The sequence below is a fragment of the Eucalyptus grandis genome, chromosome 7, assembly GCF_016545825.1.
Source record: "Eucalyptus grandis isolate ANBG69807.140 chromosome 7, ASM1654582v1, whole genome shotgun sequence".
In the NCBI taxonomy this organism is placed as follows: domain Eukaryota; kingdom Viridiplantae; phylum Streptophyta; class Magnoliopsida; order Myrtales; family Myrtaceae; genus Eucalyptus; species Eucalyptus grandis.
Window position 1 is genome coordinate 47,976,492 of NC_052618.1, and position 21,970 is coordinate 47,998,461.

Consider the following 21,970-nt stretch of genomic DNA (forward strand, 5'->3'; position numbering starts at 1 on the left):
AGAAAATGATTCCGGCATCATCAACCTGTATCTCTTAAGGTTGTCTAGAACAAGGATGAATTAAACTGAAAATCATCACATTATGATCAAGGAACAGTTACAAACAGATACAAACAGGCAGAATATGGATTGGAATCAAAGTCGAAACTAAGAGACGTGTATGGAGAACATAGATTGAACCAATTCTAAAACAAGATTTCACAAAGGACGGCGTGATAAGAAAAGTAAAATCATAAAATACAAATGCTATTTGCTCGCTAGTGAGAGAAATCTAGAACATCGGAGAGCTCAACTGCAACCGAAAGAAAATGGAGCGTGTTAAAACAGGAGTTGGAACAGCAGACGTGATGCAACAGTTCCATTGCACCCGCTAATTGATATGCCAAAGATCATCTTGTCCTTCAGTGTGGATGCATCACGATCGCCCACAACACGAACAACAAAAACCTTGCCACCTCAAGAGCTCAAAGCTCGAACTCTTCTTCTCGTAGGGCCATTTCGGCTTCCTTCTCCTCCTCTTCATCAAGAGCAAAATACTCATTCCTCTCCACCGGCCTAAACATGTAAAACATCACGGCATAGAACGCGAGGCTCGCCGTCTCCTCTGCTGCATTGCTCACCCATTGATACTTATATGCCGCAATCGTCCTCAAAGCGAAGACCACGATCCTCGTGAAGTACAAGTACCCGATCACCACGATGTAAAACTGCCTAAACAGCTGCAGTTTCGCCAAGTTCCGAGCAGCCTTGCCGTCAGTCTTCGAGGTCTCCCTCAAGGACCTAATCGACCACACGATGGGGAATATAATTGCACAGCAGCAGATGATATCCACCAGCAAGAACACCTGATTCCAAGTGACCCAGTCCCTAATGAAAGGCCCGGTCTCCCCAATCACAACAGAAGCCAAATTCGCCAACACCTGGAGCGGGATCACGATCATCAGCACCTTCTTCTCCCTCTCTTGCAAGAAGGGCTTCAAGAACGACCACCCCGTCCCGATCAACACGATCACCGTGAACAACAAGATGACGCGAAGGAACTGGAAGATGTAGAACAAGATGTCCCAACCGTGGGGCGTGCCGGTGACCTTGATGTAATGCTTGTCCTCGGCGGCGCAGATCAGGTTCAGCGCCTTCATCAGGAGCAACCCGGCCATCAGCAGATGGATCCGGTGGACGGATCTGCGATTGCTGTGGCAGTTGTAGATCCAGAACCCTACGAAGGCGAGGTAGACGAGGGAGAAGAGGAAGAAGAGGGAAGGGAGCTGGGTTTGACCTGCGGAGAGGAAATCCTTGGATCCGTCGAGGTCGAGGTTGAAGAGCTCGGTGCGGACCTCCATGGAGACGCGGCTCTCCGGGGCGCAGTTGGCGAAGAAGAGGGAGTACTCGTTCGGGGAGGTGACCGGGTAGGCGCCGGCGTAGGAGGCATGGGGCGGCGGGGAGAGCTCGCGGAAGGTGAAGAGGAGGGTGACGTAGCGGGATTGGAGGACGCAGGCGCGCGGGTTGCGCTGGAGCTCGAGCAGGACCTGGAGGAGGGACTCGTCGGAGAGGAGGAAGAAGCCGAGGTGGGAGGGGTCGGGGGCCACGGGGAGGGAGGAGGCGACGGAGACGGAGGAGGCCGAGACGTTGACGTGGCCGGAGACGGTGAAGCCGAACTTCTCGAATAGGATCATGGGGCGGGGGTCGGAGGCGATGGTCAGGGTCTTGATCTCGGCGACGGCCGGGGAGAGCAGGAGGAGGAGCGGGAGGGCGGCGTGGAGGAGGAGGAGGAGGAGGAGGGGGGCGGTCTGGCCGGCGGCGGAGGCGGCGGTGGTTACGGCGGCGGAGGTGGGCGGCGGCGGCGGTGGCGGAAAGGCGGCGGTTTGGACTGGTGGGCGCGTGGTGGGGGGGTTGGAGCGGTGTTAAACGGGGGATGAGAGGAGATGGAATCGGTGGTTCGTGAGGAGGTGGGAATTTTTAAAATTTTTAAAATGGAAATGGAAATGGAAATGGCGGAGGTTTGACTATTGACTGGTGATGGAGTGAGATCTACTGCAGTGGTGGGGCCCCAAGATGTCTCCGGATTTTAAACTCGTTTCTCTCTCTTTTTTCTTTTTTTGTTTCCGTCGTTAAACGGAAAAATAGGGAGTTCATAGAATTTTTAAAGATTGAAGATTTAAAAAGGTGGCATTGCTTCGCAGAGAAGGCGGCGGGGGATTTAAAAAGGTGGCATTGCTTCGCGGAGAAGGCGGCGGGGGAGATCGCACGATTGGGAATTAATAAAGTTCGCAAAAAGTAAATAAAAAATAAAAAATTAAAGAGATGCTCTCAACTTGTCTTCACTCGTGATTCATTCATTCCTCTGATCCCTACGATCTTATAATCCATAAAAAGAATTCCTTCTAATAGCCATTTTTAGTATTTAAAAAATTTATCACTTTTCGAGATGGGACAATTTCTGCAGCCTTTTAAGTTCTTTTGAAAAAAAAAAGAAAATCACCTTCACAAATCTTATATGGCCAGTGGCCACTACAGTGGATGATAATTTGTGACATGCTTGTCACGTAATGGTACCTTATTATATTTAATTGTTACGGCCTTTGATCAAAAAATTGATTTTCTGATGTTGTTGGATTAAGGTTTGAATTTGTTCTTTTGCTCTAAGATTTAGGTTTGAATTTAAGTGACAAACAAACGATTAAAAAGCTCTCTCCGTGTCAATTTCACGGAGGGCTATTGCTAACAAAATGTCAATGCTAGCATTCAAGATTATAATAGTGAGTAAGATAGGGCAATCAAAATGGCTATAAGATGGTGAAAAAGAGTATTCTCATTGTCTTTATCATATAAGTTTGAACTTAAATCCAGCAATGGCTGGTTTCATGCGATGACAATTTGGCATTCACACAAGTTGTATAAAAAAATTTAGGAGATTTTTTTATGAAAAATTTGATGGATGCCAAAATTGTCTCCCGAGTAAAATGACGTGATCTTTTAAAAATGTTTGAAAAGTCATGTTAAGAGTGTCTCGTAAGTAAAGAATTTGGTTATTTTGAATTGCGCTCAATATAAAATCTCACAAAAACAACAAAAAGAATTTGGTTATTTTGAATTGTGCTCAATATAAATATCTCACAAAAACAACAAATTAATTGAATTTATAGTATCTACAAGACCTCCAGCATAAATTCAAAGACGGGAACAACTTCAAAAACAAGTTTACAAAAGTAATAGAACAGAAAGTCATAAAATTTTGAAGCGCCTTGTGCGGAGAAACTCATGATCATGATGCACTTATTTTATATATCCATTATTATGCTGCAAATACGTAATGATTTATGGAAATGACACTTTTATAGTCATTAACATGTACTATACACGGCATCCTACAAGACATAAAAAGTTAAAATAATCAATGATTTGATATTGAATTTGTTCTTAAAAGCAAGTGATTGAACAATAAATAGATAGAAAAAAAACTGAATATTAGATTTACGTGATTTAATCGTAGAGACCTATGTCTATGAGGAGGGTAACGATAAATTCACTATATATCAAGTGATACAACAGAGATTTTCTTTTATACACTCGGGTCAATCAGATACTCTCAGTATTTTCTAAACTCCAATTATACCCAATAACGCACGCAATATTTAGCTCAAAAAACTTCTCATGAAATAATCTCTCGATTTCATGAATGAATTATACATGCAAATCTTACTATAAGATTTAATCGACTTCAATATTAAATTTCTCGGATGTAATTCATGAACAACCTTCGCTGCACAAACGATACGAAGATAGCCCATGCTTCTCAAGCACTCTTTCGAGGCTTTAAAGCTTTTTCTTCCTTTTGATCAACAACGGAGCAAAACATTTTTCTCCATGTCTTACCACACGGATATAAAAAATAATATATTTGTTTACATGGTCCAAGTCAAAGTTGCAAGTCTACACCGACTAGGATTACCACGATTTTGTTTCATTTTCTAACACTCACAATCAAATTTCTTCAACTTGGCTCAAACGTTGCCTTATCTCTTGTAATTTACAAATTCACAACTTATGTGAGTCTTAACAAATCGGCAACTCGAATAATGCAGAGGATAATTTCCGTGGATATGAAAACAGAATCTAAATTCCGTTCTTCATCACAATTTCAACATAGACACAATTTCCGCATCATGAATTGCTTGATTTTGGATGTCTGTAAAATATCCAATTTGGAATATTTAAGTTTCTGCACTGAGTTTAAAACTCGAGACATATTTAAATAGTCTCCACTTGGCTCGATGTTTGAGCCAAGTCACAATCGCTTCACAAAAATTCAAGCTCTACCATTGCTCTCCCCTAGTCCCCAATGAGCTCAACAACCACAAATTTTATCCAAGTCCAATCTTCGCTTAAACTTCACCAAAACCGAGGACCTAATCAGAATACTAACTTCACATGCACCTTTAATTACTTCATAAAGATTTTCCAATGTAACATCCTTAACCGCAAATAAAGCAAAATCATTATTACATTCATATATGTCAGGAGATCAAATATGCACCACATTAATTTCAATAGTCACATCAACCATTAACTTTATAAACTTCATTTCGCTACAAATATCATCTATGTCAATTACCACATTAGTTCTCATACTCGCTATCTCAAGAGTTTCTAGTTGTAATCCACCTCAAGCTAAACACCATTCAGATCCATATAAACACTGCCATAAACACTCTTAACCAGAAATACTAGAGACTCGTCAAACTTAACTTCTTTGTTGATAACAAGTGAATTTAATTCCAAACACCACAACCGATAACCCCTCTTACCTCGTGCATAGCTTCAGAATATGCACTTTCCTACCCTTTCATCAAGCTTATCATCCCTAACTCGAACATAACATGGGCAACTAAATATTTTAAAAATAGAATAATCAACAACGTTACCTAATCACATTTCTTCAAGAGTCCGACATCCAATCACAGTCGATAAGGATCATTTATCAGGCAGCTTCATCCACCAAGAATCTTCTAGCCATATTAGCACTATAGAATATTTTATGGGCCATTTCTAGTAATGATTTACTCATCAATTTCGCAACATGTTGTGGTTTATTAGCATAAGTGCAATGTTTCACTATGCCTTCCTTCATGTAGAATTTGTTTAATAGTTTCAAACAAAACTCCATATTATTATCAATCCGCACATACTTAATCATTTTACCAATCTCCTTTTTTATTAAAGCTATCAACTACATCGTCTTGACAATAACATCAAAATTGTACTTAAGCACAAACATAAACACGCATGTCTTCATCAAATAGTTATCAACAACTATTAGCATATATCTAACACTCATGCTTAAAGGAAATTGCAACAACTTACGAACATTCAAGTGAATTAACTCTGCAATTTCAATGGTTTATTTGACGATTGTACTACACTGCACTTTCCACCATTCATCTAATTCACAACACCTGCATATATTCAATCCGTTAGCATTATAACCACATATCATCTTTCTTTCACTTAAAACCTTCAGGCTTCTCATGCCAATGTATCCTAATTGCATATATCATAATTTAGACTCTTGAAGAGATGCATCCAATGTCTCTATAGAGAAATCTGTCACTGTCTCACCTTGAAGTTCATACGAGCTACTATGCTTGATTCATTTCATTATCACCAAAGTACCTTGAACAATTTTTAAAATTCCATATTTTGAAATATATCGACACCTAGCTGAATCTAGAGCACTCAAGAAAATTAAATTCTTCTTCAACTTTAGAACATGTCTCAGTCTAGTCAATGCCCCATGATACTATCATGCATGTATCATTTGATGGATGGATTATGGATTCAATCAGTGACCGGCAAGATTTAATTAGTACTATCAGCTATAGCTGCAACATCATTTGCAGAATCAACTATAATTCCCTTATCATTTTCATTCTTCAGCTTTAGGTAATTCCTTCTAAGATGCCCCATTTTGTCACAGTTCCAACAAACAGCATTACTAATCTTAGACTAACTACGCATGTTCATATTAGTAGTACTCTTATTGATATGTGTTCTAGATCTTCCTATATTTTCATCTACTAAAGCAGTAGATGCAAGTTCACAAAATTCTCTTCTACGAATGTCCTTACTTAGAATCAAATCTCAAACTCCCTCAAACGTCAAGCTGTTGACCAAAATAAATTACTTAGCAGTAGTATTCCAACTATTTGGCAATGAAGATAATATAATCAAAACACGTATCTTATCTTCAAAGTTAATCTTAACTAAATTCAATTGACTAACGATCACATTGAATTCATTAATATAATATGCAATGACACACATTCACTCATCTTCAAATTAAACAGATGTTGTATCAGATAGACTTTGTTGATCATAGAGGGCTTCTCATAAATATTCGATAGGCTTTCATCAAAGCAATAGTGGTTTTTTCCTTCACGACATTAAACGCAATGTTACGAGCCAACGTCAGCTGAATAACAGCCATAGCTCGCTTATCAAACAAATTCCAATCAACTTGCTTCATTGTCTCTGGTTTCTCCCCATATAAGAGCAAGTGCAGTTTCATCTAATAATAATCTTCAATTTGCATCTTCTAAAAACCAAAATCCTTTACATCAAATCAATCGATCTTCACTTTTCCTTATTCTATTGCCATCGATTTGCTTTAACTCAGCCAAATTTGGCTCAAATACCAATTATTGTGGAAGGGAGAGATCCAACAATAAATAGATAGAACAAAAAATAAATTGAATACTAGATTTATGTGGTTTGGTTATAGATACATACGTCCATAGGCAAAGCAGCAATGAATTATTATGGATCAAGCGATACAACAGAGATTATACATTCAAGTCATTCAAACACTTTCGGTGTTTCCCAAGCCCCAATTGCACCCAATAACACATGTAGTGTTTAGCCCCAAAAATTCGCCGCGAAATAATCTTTCAATCTCTAGTTTTTCCCCATATAAGAGCAAGTGCAATTTCATCTAATAATAATCTTCAATCAGCATCTTTTAAAAACCAAAATCATTTACATCAAATCTATCGATATTCACTTTTCCTTATTCTATTGCCATCGATTTGCTTTAACTCAACCAAGTTTGACTCCGATACCAATTATTGTGGAAGGGAAAGATCCAACAATAAATAGATAGAACAAGAAAATAAATTGAATACTAGATTTATGTGGTTTGGTTATAGATACATATGTCCACAGGCAAAACAGCGATGAATTATTATGGATCAAGCAATACAACGGAGATTATACATTCAAGTCATTTAAACACTTTCGGTGTTTCCCAAGCTCCAATTGTACCCAATAACACATGTAGTGTTTAACCCCAAAAATTTGCCGCGAAATAATCTTTCAATCTTGTGAATGAATTATACACGCAAATCTTACAATAAGATTTGCTTGGCTTCAACACTAAACTTCTTGGATGTAATTCACGAACAAGCTTCGCCGCACGAATGATATGAAGATAGCCCACGCTTCTCAAGCACTCTTTAGGCGTTTTAAGGCTTTTTCTTCCTTTTCATCAACAACGGAGCAAAACCTTTTTCTCCACATATAAAAATAATATATATGTGGCCATGGTCCAAGTCAAAGCTGCAAGTCTACACTAACTAGGATTACCATGATTTTAGGTGTGTTTGGTTGAATTTTTGGAGAAAGCCATTGGGAAAATGCAACGGATTTTAAGTTAAAGAGGATTTTCAGAATGCAAATTGTCTTTGTTAAATTATAATCTGAAAGTCCATTGTAAAGTACCTTTGCACAAAATAGTGTTTGGAAAAACTATATTTACAAAGGACTTTTTGTGATAAAAAAAATTATCAAAAGAAAAATAAAGAAAATTGGTCGACAAAGACAGCGGCCACCAGCGATTGAAATTTGTTGTTGGCGGCCGACATCTGACTTAGGTAGCTCAGGAGACGAATGGGTAGGGCTGCCCGGGGTCGAGCGACCCCCAAAGACCACCGGCAAAGGTCACTCAAGGTCGGGCGACCTCTGGCGACCCCACCGTAATCTAGATCTGGGGCGACGAGGTCGCGGGAGGTCGCACGACACCGCCACAACCTCTGGCAACCCCGAATCTGGGTCGCGGGGTTGCGTGACCTCGCCGCCCCATGCGACCTAGATTAGGGGCGACAAGGTCCTCCCGCAACCCTACCGCCCTAGATTTGGGTCGCGGCGGTCACGCCACCCCCCAGCAACGGTCGCGCCTCCCCCCAATGACGATTGTCTAGGCAACGGTTGCCGGTGACTGCCTGACCTTCACCGACTACTGCTCATGGAGAAGAAGAAGATAATGAATAGTGCGGGCAAAACTAGAAAAACAAAAAATAATGAGGATAATTTGAGAAGAAATTTTTTTATTTCACTCCCTCAACTAAGCATGCCAAGAAGGTCGAAAGCCCAAGGTATCCCCTAACCTACCTTGGGTTTTTAGCCTTGTGAAGGTTTGCATTTTTCAAATGGGGTTTGAAATTTTTTTACCAAACACCCCTACATTGGCCTAAGGATCTTTAGGGGTTCAAAGTGGCTTCTCAAGGCCACTCCCAAACGCACCCTTTGTTTCCTTTTCCGACACTCATAGTCAGATTTCTTCAACTTGGACTTCAGCGTAGCTTTATCTCCTGTAATCTGCAAATTCACGGCTTTTGCGAGTCTCAACAAATCAACGACTCGAATAATGCAAAGGATAATTTCCGTGGATATCAAAATAGAATCTAAATTTTGTTCTTGATCACGACTTTAACACAGACACAATTTCTGAATCATGAATTGCTCGATTTCGAACGTCCACAAAATATCCAATTCGGAATATTCTGGTTTTCGCATTGGTTTCAAACTCAACACATATTTTAACAAAGTTAATCCACCAAGGGCAAAAACTTGGAGGTGAGACTCCTTAAGCTATCTTTTTCAGTGACAATTTATTGTATTTGGATGGAATACAACTGCAGACATTTTTAAAGCAAGATAATTGAGCCTCATCTTTTATTGGTTAGGGTTCAAAAGGTTGTAAGAGGAAGGGCATCACTCTATCAAAAGTATAGGCATTTTCATGAAAATATTTTCTTGGCTATTGTATGGAGGCTTCCTTCCTCTATCTTCTTGCATAATTAGGTCCCATTTGGTTCAACTTTTCCAATGAACTTTAGGAGAAAATATTAGGTGTTTGGCAATCATTTTTGGAAGTCCATTGGTCAAATGTCAGCATTAGGAATGTTGAAAATCCAATGGAGGTTCGGACTTACTTTAAGCTTTTGGCATTTTGGAAATGCAAGTCTACTATTCATGCGTGTCACTATTCATCTTCTTCCCCATTCAAAACTTCCCCAATTTGCCACCTAAAAATCGAGCTTCTTCGACAATCGCCACCATTGCCTAAGGGTCGCGCGTCCCTGGTGATCACCACTTAGAGTGGCACAACCCACGACTTAGGCAACACCGCTTGGTTCGCGTGACCCAGGTAACACTAGCTAGCTTGCGCGAAGCAAGCAACGCTGCTTGAGGTCACCACCCTAGGCGCCATCACCTGAGGCCATGAACTCAGGCCACTAGATTTGGCTGTTCGGAGGCCAAATATGGCGGTTCAGGGTGAGATATGGTTGTCTGATGGTTGGCAAGCAGTTGGCCAGCGGCCAACCTACACCGAATTTAAATTTAAAAAATATAAAAAAATGGCAAAAACCCTTTATAAATGTGAGTTTTAGTAAACAATGTATTTGTATTTTTCTAGAGTTATTTCCCCAAAACCAAACCAAACGGGCCCTTAGTCTTTTTGAAAAAGCTAAGGGATTCTCCTATCTCATCTGATAAATGATATTTACATATTTACAAAAAAAAAAAAAAAACACTGAGTTAATATGACGTTATAGTGAATATATATTTATGGAATATGTATGTTACATTTCTTTATTAGAAAAAGAAAAAGAAAACTTTAGCAAGCAATTGTTTCATATTTTTTAGTTTTACCAAACGAGGCTTAACCCTCGTAATAGCTAATAATGCTTTTTTTTTATATATTTTTATATTCCCTAATGAAGCTTGTCTTGGGTAGGTAAATTACCCTAAAACATATTATACTAATCTGATGGACTAGTTAAATTCATGTGAGAAGCTCAAATATGAAATTATTTACACATGGTAGTGTGGAAAATCAAACTTATGGAGGACAAGTCGGATAGTTAGCAACCAAGGAATGCCATGGGGTTTTGCTGGGAATATTTTGAGAGACAGCAGATATCTAACAATACTAGTTAAAGATTGTTTTGTATGAGCAACAATTACAGCTACTAAAAGAAAAGGATGAATGATGTGGCTATTATAAAATGTTTGACAAACACTTCATAGTTATAACGCCTTCAAAGCCATAACAATTTTTAGGAAATTATCTCACCCAACTTTAACGTGTTGCTATTTTGGAACATGTAGTATAAATAAGTACATTATAACACTTCACAGCAGAATTAAAATTCAATCATAGCTACACCAAACGATAGAGATTGAAACACTTGACTTATCAAAGTGTGAGACCTAAATAGAATTGAAGTTTAAATTATTTTGTGAATCTTGCATAATGCACAAAACAATAGTTCCTATTTGAGTAACCCCTTTTCTACAAAAGATTATGTACTACATAGTACTCCTATGTGCCCTCCACATTAATCCTATCTATTCTAAGCAACTGTTAATAGAGATTCATATCTACTCCTAACACATACCTCCGAAGACAAAACCATTTTTGGCATACATTTAATAAATGAAAATGGTCGCGGCCCATAAATGGTTAAGGAAAAAAAATTAATTGATTGAATGTCATAACTTTCAATATCCTCACCATCCGAAAATCATTATAAATCATACTATAGGGTCAAACTTTTTTAATTAACATCTTGTTCAAGATTTCCACTTGAAGCTTGTTGGTGATCGAACGGCACATCTTCAATATTCCAACAATTCAAAAATCCTCCCACCATTTCGTTGCAATCATGATGTGAATTTCCCAGTAAAAGCTTGAGAGTCGTTAGCACTGCTCGTGAGATAACCAGAAACTTACATGATCGATCCGTCAATGCTACCCAAAATTAAATCACCTGACAGTTACGTGACGTAAAATCGACACATGACCAAACAAAGAAGTGTTCGATCGTTCATCATACGCTGCCCCCCATGCAACCGACCTGGAAAATGCTTTTGCCAGCCAAAGACCACAAGCATCCTTAAAACAGCTCCATCCTTGATAAGTCTTTTACAGGAAAATCCTTACCTCGGCTAGGGTTCACATGACAATAGTTTTGTAAGTCCCCATCAATAGAGTCCACGGGATCAATGGTAGAGATCGATTCAATCCCACAGACAACAGTCTCGGAAATCCCCAAAATTAAATAAATGGAACGAATAAGGTGTGTACGGCCACATGGGCCACAGCCGCTGGTGGGCTCGATGATTAATTCAATCAATCCAAGACGAAAACGATCCTAACAAAACTAAGGTCGCACCGCACAAGAACAACTTCTGAACCACCACAAAACCCCATAAAAGCAAAAACAAAACGCAACAAACTTCATCAAATGAATTGAATCAACAAAATATAAACTTAGAAAAGATAGCGACAGACCATTTTCACTGAAGTTAGCGGACCACCAAAACTCCCTCCAATTTTAAGGAATATGCTCCTAGCCCACATGTACATAAAATCCCCAAAGCCTTTCTTCTCAAGAAAAGAAGGCAGAAAAAGATGAAAGAAATAAAGAAAAATTGGTCCAGGCCTTGTTGCTTCTATGTCCTGCACCACAAAACCCCTGAAGTCACATAATTTCTACCCCCGGTGAAACCTGTCCCTATTTGAGGACCTTCCCCAGATTCAAAACCCCCACCCCACCACTTGTCTTTTCCACCGGTAACATGCCCTTTGAACTTTTTTTAACCCCACAGCAAGGGAATGACAGCCAGAGAGAGGAGGACTGATTTGATGCTGCCGAAGAGAACCAGATTGAAGGCGTCGCTAGTGTCGTTGATGCCAGTGGGGGCTAACCCTATGCCGCCGCCAGTGAACCCTGCAGGCGGGGTGGTGGTGATGGTGCCCGGCGGGGTGGTGGTGATGGTGCCTGGCGGGGTCGGGGTGGTGGAGGTGACCGAGCTGCATTGGACCAAGAAATAACAGCTAAAAGGTCAATGTCTGAGTAGATAAAGTGTGAGATATATTAATGTATAAGTGAAGTAATGTACTCAACTAATGGTGTATTCTTAAAAGCAAGTTATAACCTAAAATTTTAGGTGTCACTTGACTTCACCTAGTATGATGTAGACGCGAGTTCACAGCAAATGTAATAGCCGTATACCAAAGAACAGGCATCTACCCATTCTCTAGTTCATCGACTCGAGATTTATATATTTAAGGTCAGTCCGGCTCCTTGTTCTTAAAAAAAGAAGAACAAAGACCGAACCTTCCAGCAAAACTAAGCAAATGTGCTTAGCATATGAAAACACTAAATGTGATGTTTTCATGAGGTAGGCAAATAACGAGACTTTTTTCATTTTTATTATGAAGAGATGACAGCGAAGGCATGCAATAATTTTTTTGAGCAGCAAGGACCAGCTCAGAATACTGCAAGTCTGCAATGAGCCAGGCATGCTCTCTGACTTGCTAATGAATTCAGCGCAGTGGTTGAGAACCCTTGGGGGCAAGATCTGCCCCTCACGCATCATGTTCTCAGACACCATTCAACACCAAATCTGAAAAGCATCAAACACTGCTCGTGCAAGAAAATAAAACCATAAAAGCAAAGTTCTTTTTTGTGTTTTGGTGTCGTGAAATGGCAAACGACGACGACATAAATAGACCCATGAGAACTGCAAAATTCTTCGTTTTCTTTTTTTCTTGGTGAGAGAAAGTGACTGATTATCAAACTTTGCGCATATTATCTAAAAAAAGGAACTTTTCAGGAGAAAATCCGGGCCATGGATGTACCTTGGGCTTGAAGGGTAGACACAACCAGAGGGTTGATCTGCAAAAAGCCACAGTGAAACATTCATCACAACCCATACAAACCCCCAGTCTCACAGAAACGTATCATCCACAAGTAACATTTGCTGAAATCAGAAATGGAGGTTTCATTTTTCCTTTATTTATTTATTATTTTTATTTTTTTGGCCAATTTCAACAGCATTAGAAATGCACATACTTGGAAGAACAGTCGAAGGAGCGGCGGTTCCGGCGAAGTCACAGCTACCGGCGGCCTGGCCTTTCTTCTGGAAATAGCTGTTCACGGCGTAGTTGCAGTGGTCCTTCACGGTGTTGGGCTGGTAACAAGCGCCGTTCTGAAGGATGGCCGAGCAATCGGCCCCCGCTCCACAGGCATAGTCCACGTTCTTCTGGAGGGCCTGGTCACCGATCCCGTCTTTGCATATGCAGTACGTTGCACCTAAAACAGAAACACCAAAAAAGAAAAGGAGGAACAAAACAAAAACAAAAAACGAGTGAGAAAACGCCCAACAAGCAGTAGGATGAGTTGGTTGGTGAAAAAAGACAGAGCTTTCAGGTAAAGATGGCCGTGGAAAAGATGGGTTTCTTTGAGAGGGAGGCAAAGGAGAGCGTGCAAAGATCGGAAGACCGAGAAAAGGAAAAAGAAGGGAAAACGTGAGAACCCTTTCTGTCATTTAGCTTGCGCATTTGACATCAAAAGGACGGGGAGAGATAGAGATTCATAAGCCTTACCTGAATGGCCAGTGAGGGCCAGGAAGAGCACCAGAAACACCAGAACAGCCATGGAAGAAGGGGTTTTAGAGAGCAGCTGCTGATGAACTGTCAAGGGCTCCGGTGGAGCTTGTGAGCCAGATGGGTGATTGAGAGAGAGATAGAGAGAGAGACAGAGGGATGGAGATGGGGGGAGCTTGTATTGGAAATGAAGAGTTATAGTTCTCGGAGGCAACAGACTGAGAGGGCAACAGACTGAGAGGTGATGGAGGGTTCAGTACATTCTCTAAATAATAATGCAGCTCTCTCTCTCTCTCTCTCTCTGGTTTTTCTTGTTTCTTTTTAAGGGATTTTGGTTTCTTGAGCAAACTCATCAGGTTTTGAGGATTTCAATGATGCATCTTTATATAGTGATGGTTTTCCCTTGATGCAGAATTTATTAAATAGTGTCTGATGGGAAGGGGAATGGGGGAGAGTGCCATGAGAGAGAGAGAGAGATTTTGATCGACTGTCCTTTCAACGGTCGTAAACCCACTGCATGTAGTTTGGGTTTGGGTTTGGTGGGGGTTTCTCTGCAAGATGCCGGGTCCCACTTGGGAGCTCCGAGGTACTCAAGCCTGACCGACCTGTCGCTGTCTGGCATCATCGCCTTGTCCTTCATTTCTTTTTTTGTGGCTATTTTCTTTCCTGCCAAGTGACCCTAGAAAATCGAGCTTTCTTTGAGATCAAAACGACAAATCAGCAAAAATACTAAAGGCGCGTTTGGTAACGATTCTGTTCTCGGGAGCTGATTCTAACTATAAATGATTATTTTTATTCTATTCCCTGAATCGATTCGAGTAAAAAAAACGCGCCAGAATCTGTTCAAAATTTTTATTCCTGGAATAAAATTGCGTTTGGTCCGTATTAATTGATTCTGTTCCAAATTAATTTATTTTGATTTTTAAATAAATTTTAAATAATTTCTTTACTTTTTTACTTTTTCTTTTTATTCTTTTTTTTTTTTTTTTCCCCTTTTTCCTATTCATCTTCTTCTTCATTTGGCCGTCCTGACCGGCGACCGACTAGACGAGGGCGGTGACGCTCACCGGAGCGCCGCCGGCCCTCGCCGAGGTCGGCCTTCGTCGGCCGAGCCTCACTGGCAACTGGGCGAGGCTCGCCCAGCCTCGCCGGTGGCCAAGCGAGCCTCGCCGAACCTCGCCCTGGCCTGGCAAGCCTTCGGCGACCTCGCCGGACCGGCGACCGGCGGCGGACCGGCGACCGGCGGGCGACAACGGGTGGTGGCAAACGGCAGCGGGCGATGGTGAACGGCAACCGAGATATTGAAAGAGAAAAACAAGGGTTTTACCGTTTTGATTCTTTTTCTAATTCTCGGACGTAGAATCAAATTTTTTTTTATTCTCAAATCTTGTCCAAAATCGTTCCCGGGAACAAAAAGTTTACCAAACGCGATTCTCGTCTCAAACTGATTCTGGGAACAAAAAATCAGAATCTGGCACTGTTTGGCAAATTGCCAAACAGGCCCTAAACTACGTATATTGTTATACAATTCCAACCTTGTAATCGCACTATACATTTACCCCAAACTTATATTGGCATGATACTAAAAACCCTAAATTTATATCTATATAACACTTTTATCTCAAAATTTAAAATAAATATGTCACTTGAGTATAAGTTTGAAATTTTCAATTTAAAAAAATAATATAGGGTTAATGGATATAAGGTTGAGGTTTTTGGTATCATAAAAAAATAGTTAAACTAAATATGTCTTGATAGAATAAGTTTGAGTGCATCGTAAAAAAAATGAAATTGGGTAAATGTATCATAATAGTTATAATTTTAGATTTTTATGACATTTTCGTATATTAAAATTACCATGGTGATACTAAGCTCCCATTCTCTTTCTCTTTCTCTTTCACGAAAATTAAATGAACAAACAAATATATTTTTTTTAAAATAGCCACTTATATAGTTTGTAAGACAAATGAGATAAAAGTATATAAACAATTATATTTTTCATCGATTAATTATTTCATGTAATAGAATAGATCAATTTTAGGAGAATGTTCTCCAAAGTTGGATTGTTGTCACAGTTTCGGAATACCAATCTTGGGTAGGTGCATCTAATTCGAATTTGCATGTCTATTTTTTTAACATTAAGGTGAAAACATATGAGCAACAACTTTGGACTTCAAGCTTTAAATAGGCAATTCTCATGGCATGAATGATGACTATTTTGACAAAAAATTGATTTATGGAACAAAAATATTATTTGATGAGTTTCTAAATAAAAATACACATTTAATAACAATAACAAATTAATATTTCCAAAATGAAATTCATTTGATAACAACACATAATTTATTCCTCCCAGCAGCAACATACGGTTGGAGGCGGTTAGAGACAATGGACAATAATCAAATGACGGCAACGATGGATGGCAACAATAGTGGGGCAGGTGGGGTGGTGGGTGGTGGCCAATGGGGGAAGGCTAGTAGCAAAATCAAGCGATGAGAAGATTTTTTTTTTTCCATTTCTATTATAGAAATATAAAGATAGAAAAAAATTTCATTCTTGTTTCAAGCCTATTTATAAATTAAAAATTTGTTCTAGAAATAGAAAAATGAGATTGCATTGTCATTGCTAGAGGAGATCAACGAGTGAGCTTGAATCGGGCTTAGATCGAACCTAATTCGTTGCTCAAACGCTCGATATCAAAATGATTTTTTTTTTTAAATTTTGTTTCCGGGGATTGAGTGCGCCTGTTCAAGTTCAAACTCATCTAAATTTATGTTCTAGCCCTCGCGACTGGCGTAGGTGAACTAATGTCATCATCATATCTATAACTAATGTCATCATCATATCTATGATCGCATTTAGTCTTTTACCTATTGGCACCGACCATCCCCGGAACCAACTTTAAAGAGTGTTACTATATTTTCATTGTACAATAGGTACTATCTTTAATAAAGTGATTGATGTATTTGGCACAAAAGAAAATTCATAGCGGTTAGCATCTCATCTTTTAGGTTCTAAGGACCAACATTACGAGTTTAATTAGAGTCCTCTAAAAGGAAAAAGTGCACATCCTCGAGTCTTTTTCGGTGGTTCAACGAGGACTTCGATGAGGCGAAGAAGTATTTTGTCATGTATTGTTATTGACAATGAGGACACTGTGCATGGACCCGAATTTCTAAGAATTAAAATGAATAAAATTAGGAAAACGATTTTTAAATTGCTCATTTAGCAAGGATGCTAAAAGGACCCTTTCATTGAAAAAAGAAAAGAAAAGAAGGAAAGACGGAAAAATCATAAAATATAGGCGATTCTTTATGGGATTGGTACATATTTAAGATTATTTTAATGCTGAGCCAACTAGCCGTTCGTACTCAGACAATTTCTGAATTTCCATGGCTGTAGATAGTCCCCAGCACAGCCAAAGCCATATTTTTATATGTTATTATAAAGTGCAAATCCCGAATTTATGTCGCCAATTTGCTGTTAATCCTGTCATTTAGTATGGAAGGGCCCACGAGCTGGTCCAACTGAATGGGCCCTGCCAGAAGGGATGGATTCACAATTTCTGCATATTTTCCCAATTTCTGTCCTGGATTCACATTCAAACCTCTGGCAATACGAATTCTTGTAACATGCTAGATCAATGATTGGAGCCTTGATTTGATCGTTTTTGCTAATTAATCAGCGTGGCAACATGGTCCTATTTTGGCAAAATCGAATCGGTTCTGTTCCCAAGTCACTCGCACGTGATCGAAACAGGATCATGGTTGAATCTGGAAAAGTTGATTCAGCCTGAGATTAAACAATCTGAAACTTTGCATCTTCATTTGTTATTTCTTGTTTCTTCCCCTCCAGAGGATGCGTACTTACACAAATATTAACCGAAAGGCTCGTGACGAATGCAAGTTTAGACAAAGAATCGATCCAGTAGCTACAGTTTCATGATGATGTAGGGAAGTCTTCGAGGCAGCTCGGCTAGCTGGTGTCAACCTCGGTAAAAGAATTTGCTCATTTATTACCTTAAAAAAGGCATGGAGAGGTACAAGGAAATCAGTCAATACCCCACGATCGGCGTCGCTGAGCAGGGGCCGCTGCACCCTTCTGAAAAAACAAGGCAAAGAGTGTCACGGCAGTGCAGTAAAACCGGGCTGAGAATGAAGAAAGCTTGAAATTTTCGGCTGGATAATGGTGATCTGCTGGCGGATATTAGTGTCGATTCAGGATCTCATTTGGCTCGACGTGATGGGCAGGGTGTTTTTAGATTGATGACAGAAGAGAAGAATGTCCTGAGCATTTTCCAGAGGCCGCAGCGCAATACTTCTCGCTTGTTGAAAGATGTGTTGAAAACTTAATGAGAAGATGGTTACTCAACAGGATTTACCCGTTTCTGCTCTTCAATATTCGCCTTTACGAGGGAGTAGATGGCCACTCCAGCTATTGCTATTGCAGTTCCAATCCCGGTTTGAGAGGAGATCTTATTACCTGTAGTTTTGCAAGAACAGAATCTATGAGCACGAATGTGTTTGTAGTCCTGACACTAGTCAAATGCTAGCTAAATGAAGTTGAGGTGGAGAAAATAGCGAGATATTACCGAATACAACAATAGAGAAACCGATCACAAAAACTCTCTTCAGCACATTCCCAACAGCGTGTGTAAGTGGCGCTACCCGTTCCAAAGTGTTAGTAGCGACCTGGACATAAAAGGCAACCACGTTCATGAGACATAATCTATGAGTACAAACATGATAACCACAGAAGTAAATGCTGTTAGGTCATAATAGTAGTTGTTAGTTTCCAAGCTATAAAGTCACTTTTTAGTCAGCAACCAGATTATGACAGTTACCAACAATGTTCACAATCCATCAGCACGGAATTCTGCTCTGTATATAGGGCTATGGAACACTTGAAATCTGTCATTATTGCCCGTGGAGTCTTTGAACTTTTCTTTATATAGAGAGGGAACTACTAAAATCAATTATTAGCCCTTCCAATCTTTTCCCCATATTATGTTTTTCAGTTTTCTTTCTGAAACATTGAACAGCAAAGCCAAGCCCTGCTGGAGATCCATGCCTTACCTGATTGTAGAGATGATAGAACATTCCAATCCAGAAAAGGTCTGACAGGAACTTGAAAAGACCCACTTTGGCAATGGCCTCCTTAAATCCGTATTGCATCAGTTGAGGGCCCTCAATCTGAAAGTGAAACAAGACAATGCTCAAAGGTTGCAGATGGCGCGATTAATTTAGAGAAGAGAAAGCCATTATATTCATGGCTGATAGTCAGAGGATGATAATGCAAAGCAAATGAATTTGAAATCTCTGCTGTGATCAATGCTGATCACTTGTAAGAAGCTTACAATAACTGCCGGAGGGATGCAAAACACAAGAGCGATGATTGTTATATAAGCATAAACATTTGTACTGTCCATTCCTGTCTGCAGAAAAGAAAAAAAGAAACTTCAATTTAAGAAAGAAGACTTGAGATATGTAGAGTGTGCAAATAAATTCAAGAAGAGCAACTACCAACTAGCTTCCTTGTCAACTAGATGTTTTAACAAAGAAACAATCAACACATAAGACGTGCTATCTTTACTTCCATGACAACTTGTGCTAAAATGAATCAGATTGCTGAACGAAAAGCTTTCTGATAGATTTCTCACCATTGCCTTCTTTGAGTAAATACTCCTGTAGGTAAATGCAAGATTTGAGATCATTGCACTGATGAAGCCAGTCCAGTTGAAAGAAAGCTCAGTTAAAGAAGCCATCGACACACCTGAGACAATATAATTGATACCATTTATATAAAAAATCTAATCAGTTTCAACTACTTTGGATTCAAAAAAAAAAGAAGGCAGAATAAAACTCAGGTGTGTCACAAGCATGAGTAAGCATTAAGCAGCAAAAACTAAATCCACAACTAACCTATTACAACAGGAGCCAGTGATAGCCACAGGGAGAGTGGGATCTGGTGGCCCAGAATGAACTGAGAAGCAGCCGCATTGCAGAATGGCTCAAGGGCTGTTAATGGAATGACAAGAAAAACAATCAATGAGAGAAACTACATCTTACACTTATCAAAAGAATTGCATGAGACTACAGAGCATTAGTTAAAGCAGAGGATCGCCTTGAGCACAACCCTTCTGCTGTTAAGAACCTAAAGTATCTAAATAGCTAATAACAAGAGCTACTAGCACCTATGGTAGCGGTGTGCAGTTGAATGTCATTCATCCTGCTTATGCTAAAAGAGTGAACTCACGTCTGCAAACATGATGATCTTTTTTTGACTCTGCTTACCTTTGATGGTATGCGTAAAGGATACGGCAACTGCTGCAAAAGACACATTGGACATGACGTGTCCTAGGGCATGGCATATAGCAACAGGAGTCAGCAACGCTAAGAGCTCCTTATCAATTGGCTGTTCAAGTGAGGAAAGCATGTCAATTGAATTTTAGTGGGATGATGCGCAGTGGCTAAGGACAAACACTCGGAGCATTGAACTTACTGCTCGTTTGGGCAGACCAACGGCCCAACTAACCAGACAATATACAACTCCAACGAGAAGATGTATGACAGAAACGAAGCTGCAGGACGGAAAAGGAGCGTGATCATGCATGGGAACAAAACATGCCAAAAATTAAAGTCTGCCCTTCTGGCGTTAGCATTGATTCAAGTAACTGGAAATCGATATATGTTCCACAGAGGAAGTGAATCAGTGAGGACAACATACTATGGATACGGGAAATAGTTATAGACCTTCTTGTTCAGTATGTTGAAGATGACATTCAAGAAGTACCTGCATTAAAAGAAAATACCACACGGTTATTTCCTCTCTTTTCTTTTTTTTTCAGCAAGCGGTCACATTGTTATTTCAGTCCTCAATCTTCTTTGTGGTTTTCTTCTACTTCTAATTTTCAGCCATGAGAAGCAGATGATCATAGTTCAGTGCAAATTACACAGGATCACCGCATTTTCATTAAAATTATGACGACCAAACTTAAAATGAAGGCTCGAGGCTCGGAGATTCTCAAAATAAAACTTCAGCGCTGCATTAATGATTGTTAGCTGGGAATAATGAAGAAAGAAGTCTTTGAAAGAGCATCTTCAGATTGAGTATTACTGCACTTGAATTAGCAGCCTTGTGCTGATACGATGCAAGGACATGACGAAGATTCAATTCAACCATCTAAAGACCTTTTTAAGTGGACTATCATGACATTATGACACAAAACAGAATGAAATCACATACCACATGAAGAAAAAAAAGCCAGTAACAAGTGCCGGGTATCTTTCTCCGAAGCTTTGGGATGGCTTTGCTAGCCTGCACTCAGCATTAACCCATATTCAGAATACCCAGAAAGGGCAAAAAGACCAGAATACGAACAGACAAAACACCCAAGAAAATCCCATCTTTATCCTTTTCCCGCCCCTGTTCCATTTAATTCAGCAACAAACACAGAGGAAACGAAGCGAAACTAAAGAGAGATGCTCCCACCCATCGGGAACTCCAACCTCCCTGCCCTCCGCGTCCGCCGCCGCCGCCGCTCTGGCGACCGGGGAATCGGCGAGACGCCGCCGTCTAAACGGCCCGCCCCCGCCAGCAAACCTCAGAGGCTCCGGCGACGGCTCCGGCGAAGGCGACAAGGCAAGGCGCGACGCGTTGCCAGCGAAACTACTCCTTCGAGTCCTGAGCAGAACGGAAGCAGCCGAGGCGGCGCGGGTCGTCAGGTACAGGGACGACATCCTGGAGCCGGAGGCGCCGAACGACGGAGAGAGAACCGGGCTGGCGGTCGACGACATGGGTCCCGGTCAAAACGGAGAGAGGAAGCTGCGAAAGCGAGAGTTTCCTCAAAGAAGGTCGCTATAAGGGGCAGGGCAGAAGAAGGAGACAATGCTAACAGCGATGGAATCAAGAAAGTCGAGCTCGAAGCCGAGACGACTTATATAAAAATAAAGGCAGTCGTGGTTCATTGATTGATTGATCATCTTTATTGGGTGGGGTGCCAAAAGACATATGAAATAGTGGAGAGAGAGAGAGAGAGAAGCCATCGCTGTCAGAGAAGGAAGAGAGAAAGCGTGGGGAGCGCCACCATCCCTGCCGTCTCCCAGCGAGGCCGGGCGAGAGTGAGGTCATGCACGAGCTCATCATCGGCGAGGCGTCGGCGACGGCGACGGCGGCGGTCGTTAACGACGGTGACGTCACGAGTGGTTTCGGTCCGTTTTTCTCGTTGGCGTAAGGGGT

General features: G+C 40.5%; 3 protein-coding genes across 3 annotated transcripts; all 3 read right to left on the minus strand.

The window, feature by feature from the left end:
- Positions 1 to 60: 60 nt before the first annotated feature.
- On the minus strand, positions 61 to 1,814 carry LOC104453901 (protein CANDIDATE G-PROTEIN COUPLED RECEPTOR 7; the record flags this gene model as incomplete). The annotated part of the gene is made up of 1 exon (XM_010068547.3): positions 61 to 1,814. A coding segment is annotated over one exon (1,350 nt), but the record flags the coding sequence as incomplete, so codon positions are not given.
- Positions 1,815 to 11,552: 9,738 nt separating this feature from the next.
- Positions 11,553 to 14,150, minus strand: LOC104453900 (PLASMODESMATA CALLOSE-BINDING PROTEIN 3). The gene is made up of 4 exons (XM_010068546.3): positions 13,733 to 14,150; positions 13,200 to 13,439; positions 12,986 to 13,022; positions 11,553 to 12,154 (listed from the first exon to the last, which is right to left on the minus strand). The coding sequence occupies exons 1-4, from the start codon at positions 13,782 to 13,784 to the stop codon at positions 11,938 to 11,940; spliced, it is 546 nt and encodes a 181-aa protein (XP_010066848.1). The 5' UTR covers positions 13,785 to 14,150; the 3' UTR covers positions 11,553 to 11,937.
- Positions 14,151 to 17,530: 3,380 nt separating this feature from the next.
- LOC104453898 (triose phosphate/phosphate translocator, chloroplastic) lies at positions 17,531 to 21,707 on the minus strand. Its single transcript, XM_010068545.3, has 12 exons — positions 21,224 to 21,707; positions 20,978 to 21,049; positions 20,459 to 20,524; positions 20,234 to 20,312; positions 20,026 to 20,146; positions 19,654 to 19,749; positions 19,392 to 19,504; positions 19,089 to 19,166; positions 18,808 to 18,924; positions 18,324 to 18,423; positions 18,114 to 18,214; positions 17,531 to 17,833 (listed from the first exon to the last, which is right to left on the minus strand). The coding sequence occupies exons 1-12, from the start codon at positions 21,526 to 21,528 to the stop codon at positions 17,783 to 17,785; spliced, it is 1,299 nt and encodes a 432-aa protein (XP_010066847.2). The 5' UTR covers positions 21,529 to 21,707; the 3' UTR covers positions 17,531 to 17,782.
- Between the last annotated feature and the right edge of the window lie 263 nt (positions 21,708 to 21,970).

What these genes read in the sequence shown, in the direction of transcription:
- LOC104453900 (XM_010068546.3), bottom strand. Translation starts at nt 13,784, where the DNA reads ATGGCTGTTCTGGTGTTTCTGGTGCTCTTCCTGGCCCTCACTGGCCAT. An exon ending in GGCCCTCACTGGCCATTCAG is followed by an intron (nt 13,440 to 13,732) that starts GTAAGGCTTATG and finishes TTTCTGTTTTAG; the next exon opens with GTGCAACGTACTGCATATGC. An exon ending in TCCTTCGACTGTTCTTCCAA is followed by an intron (nt 13,023 to 13,199) that starts GTATGTGCATTT and finishes GGCTTTTTGCAG; the next exon opens with ATCAACCCTCTGGTTGTGTC.
- LOC104453898 (XM_010068545.3), bottom strand. Translation starts at nt 21,528, where the DNA reads ATGTCGTCGACCGCCAGCCCGGTTCTCTCTCCGTCGTTCGGCGCCTCC. An exon ending in CTTTACGCATACCATCAAAG is followed by an intron (nt 19,750 to 20,025) that starts GTAAGCAGAGTC and finishes TTCCATTAACAG; the next exon opens with CCCTTGAGCCATTCTGCAAT. An exon ending in TCTATCATCTCTACAATCAG is followed by an intron (nt 18,424 to 18,807) that starts GTAAGGCATGGA and finishes TTTTATGTCCAG; the next exon opens with GTCGCTACTAACACTTTGGA.